We start from the raw sequence: 3,624 nt of genomic DNA, 5'->3' as shown, positions 1-3,624 counted from the left end.
TTGATTTGATTTGATTTGATTTGATTTGATTTGATTTGATTTGATTTACATCAACATCTACCTCCGACTCGTAAAGCAATCCGTCGACCCTCGAGCGCCTGTAAAATATTCATCGAAAGCTTTTCCTTCCTATACCCGGCTTGTTCTCTCCTCTTTTATCGCTCCATCAACTCTCAGATTGCCGATGGTAATCCGTTTCTCTCTTTCTCTATTGGACCGCTCGCGCCGACACGAATATCGATCAGTTCTTGTCCGAATTGCATCGAATTAAATATTCTTAAACGCGAATGCAGGTTAACTAAACTTTAAGATTCCGTGAAAGCTAGTGAGTTTTCAATCAGGATTTTCACTCGTTTCATCGACTTGGAATCGAGATTACATTCGACGGAACTTGATAGGTATTGCAATGGTCCAAGTATGTAGTACAAGTGTGGTAAAAAGTTTACGTTCGCATCGTGTCTACAAGTATGACCAGTGATTGGTTCGAGGCGAGGTAAACCAGAAAGTGGATTGCTTCGAAGGATTTTTCTGTTTCCAAATGGATGAACATCTCACCAGAGAAACACTTGTTGAACATGACGGCAGAGGAACACTCTGGTGTCCCGCGAAAAATACCCACCACACCACACCACGCCATACCCATCAAGCTTTCCATCCGTAGCAGGCTTACTTTACGCATCAAATACAATAACAAAAAAAAAAACAAAAAAAAAACAAACAACTTTAAAGTAATTCAAGAAATACTCCTTCCATTATATTCTAGCTATATTAATATTACATATTATACATATAATATAAATACAGAGTAGGTAATCGTACCGCCGCGTATACTTTGAAGTCGTGAAACCACGAGAATTGGCGCGTTCCATGTTAAACTCGCACTCCAGACCACGGCGATCATTTTGTAAGCATGAAATTGAGTTTGCCATCGTCTGGACTTTAGCGGTCTGCAGATGGCAAAGTAACGTTCCAGAGAAATAGCGACAAGAGTCCAAACGGCCACGGAAACGGACACAGCTGGAAAAGTTCAACACCGAATTACCAACGAAACAGACAAACAATCGAAATCTTGATGTTAAATATTAACCGTGTTAGAAATTACAACTTGAAACCAGTTTAATGTTATTCCTTGATCCATACATCTGATTACTCATCGATGCCTACCCGTAGAATAGGTAGGAAAGCAACGCTAATCTCCTGGACCATCTTTATTATAATCTTTATTGGAGATGTGAGCAAATTATTAATTGAATAAACTTATATCCAAGTGAAATATCAATCGTGACCGGCAAATCAAAATTACTCGTCATTTTGATGGATTGAAAATTAGGTAGCACTTCGAGTGTTAAAACTTGTATAAAAGCTACATTTCTGCCTCGTACAAAACACTTTTGCATAGTTATTGTACAAGCTTTTTAAAGATAGGCACTATTTACGTTTCAACAATTTACTCTAATTCTTCCCAGCTATCCACGTAGATAAATGAGTACAACTGCACTTTATCTTGTAGATAACCTCGCAAGAAAAATCGAGACAGAAACGTGATAGCCAAGCTATTGGATTTCGTGTAGCAAACCAATGTTTCGCCGTAACTTTGTCTCAAATAATTTTTCACAATGCATGCTCCACATGTCCGTGGTGCGCCATGCGCCATACGCTAGCACGCTGATGGTGTTTCAAATAGAAATGGTTGCGATCGACAAAGTGTTTTATAAATCCTTCGAATCTAGTATTTGTGATGAAATGTATAATAATGCAATGTAAATAATTAAACAATTATTTTCTAATCATGCTATACACATACCTTGAAAGTACGGTATAAGTTTGCACAACGTAATACCAAAGACAAAGTTCTTCAGTATCTGGCCGAGAAGTGTGAAAGGTATACAAAAGACACCGAGCAGCAAATCCGAAACTGCCTGAAAGTTAACAGGATAAATCTGTATTTTACCATTTCTACATAGGTCAAAGTAGTTTACATATAATAATACTGTCGACAGTCACCGTTACAGAGCAACGATACCGATTGCGAGTTTCACAAATACATTATTACAGTTTGTGGATGAACCCTACCACTGCCATACGTACGATTGTTATGTGTATATGCCTATACCGGAAACCAGTATTTACCGCTTATCGCTTACACTTTACGCGGAACCATTACGATTTAACAATAAAACCGTTATTGAAACCGTTGAAAATAAACTTGTCACGTATATCGGGTTTAATTTAATTATACAATACTTTGGCAAATATTTAATTATTATAAAGGATAAACTTGTGTGACATTTTCGATACAGAATGTCATACCAGGTTAATGGTAAACGCGTAGTCCCAGAAGCGGAAATTCCCTCTTTCTAATGAGGAAATTAACGAGGGAATAGGTTATATTTTATCAAGATAAAAGAAGCCGTTTTCGAGATAGATAAATATTCTATTAACTTTTCAACTCGAACTCGACCGCATCGAAATGCACCGAAATGCATCGAAACGTTATACGAGAAGCCTTTAATTTACGCGAGAACGGACATTCGCGAACATGATAAATATTTTTCTTAGATGAACCAGAAGTAAACGTGATAACGTAGAAATGACAAATGATGATAATGAACGACATTACGAACAGCTGCGGAAACGTATATAGCGAAGATATTATTCAACCATGACTAATATTAACTTGCGAAATATTAATATTTCAAGTGTAGACAGTTTTCATTTTCTTATGAACCAACAAAGATATGTATAAACAAAAAATTAATATCGTACAATGTTTCGAACCGAATGTGCATGCGAATCTGAACTTTACTTGTTGAAACTTGGTTCCCCCCCTGTACAGCGATAGAAGAAGAAGAAGAAAAAGATACGCAAGGAAGATTTGTAAAGAAGCCAACAAACTAGTTTACGTACCAGATTCAACAGGTAAACGTTGGTGACAGTCCGCATCCTCTTGTTACGTGCCAACGTAATCAGCACCAAGGAATTGCCAATCACGGAAAGTAAAAATATCGTCCCGTATAAAGGTATGATTAAATTTTCAAGAAGATTGTCTTGACCAGGCTTCGCGAGAGTAGGTGAAGTGACGTTCACAACGATAGAAGTCATTGTTGAAAGTGCCGATGCACCGCTGACAAACGATCGATCTATATTAACGTTATCGAAATAGTCGAATGGTACCGCTGCATTATTGGGCATATTGTAACATTCTGGATCGTGTCCGCTTACGTTACACTCCGCGTTTCATCTTTTACACTGGTTCGAATAAAACAAAGTTGGCAGGTAGGTAGGTACCGCACGATTAGTTTGAACATTTCTTGAACGGTTCACGTTGTAAATTCATTATCATGACACTCCGCGCGTTAGGATCCGGAATTGTAATTTTCCATAAGACTCTGAAAAATAAGAAGGTGAATTTATATTCTTTAATTTCTCAATTATTTCAATGCTATCTCCCACGGTAGATAGCTAGGTAGGTATTACTTCAACTACTTGGTACATCTATTACATTTGCTTTTATTATATGTACTGTGGAGGTGGTCAGCCATTTCGACATAATCAGACCTGCACATGATACACATGATACATATATATCTATACTATATCTATATATTCTCTTTCTCTCTCTCT

The 3,624-nt window shown here is 37.4% G+C and overlaps 1 protein-coding gene across 3 annotated transcripts in view; it reads right to left on the bottom strand.

Annotated features, from left to right (window-relative positions):
* Nucleotides 1-3,607, bottom strand: part of LOC128882444 (cholecystokinin receptor type A-like) — an 8,744-nt gene extending 5,137 nt beyond the window's left edge. For 2 of the 3 annotated variants that reach the window (XR_008458421.1, XM_054134041.1), the window contains exons 1-3: nucleotides 2,908-3,607; nucleotides 1,805-1,919; nucleotides 820-1,017 (exon numbers count right to left, since the gene is read on the bottom strand). Coding sequence is in view for 2 of the 3 variants with exons in the window: in XM_054134041.1 (XP_053990016.1) it covers nucleotides 820-1,017; nucleotides 1,805-1,919; nucleotides 2,908-3,192 (598 nt within the window). In the remaining variant the exon portion in view is untranslated. The remainder of the gene's footprint in view (nucleotides 1-819; nucleotides 1,018-1,804; nucleotides 1,920-2,907) is intronic. The other variant, XM_054134042.1, reaches the window with a different exon arrangement.
* Nucleotides 3,608-3,624: the final 17 nt, after the last annotated feature.

This window comes from Hylaeus volcanicus, unplaced genomic scaffold, assembly GCF_026283585.1.
Source record: "Hylaeus volcanicus isolate JK05 unplaced genomic scaffold, UHH_iyHylVolc1.0_haploid 11799, whole genome shotgun sequence".
Taxonomy (NCBI): domain Eukaryota; kingdom Metazoa; phylum Arthropoda; class Insecta; order Hymenoptera; family Colletidae; genus Hylaeus; species Hylaeus volcanicus.
This window is presented reverse-complemented; position numbering and strand designations above follow the sequence as displayed.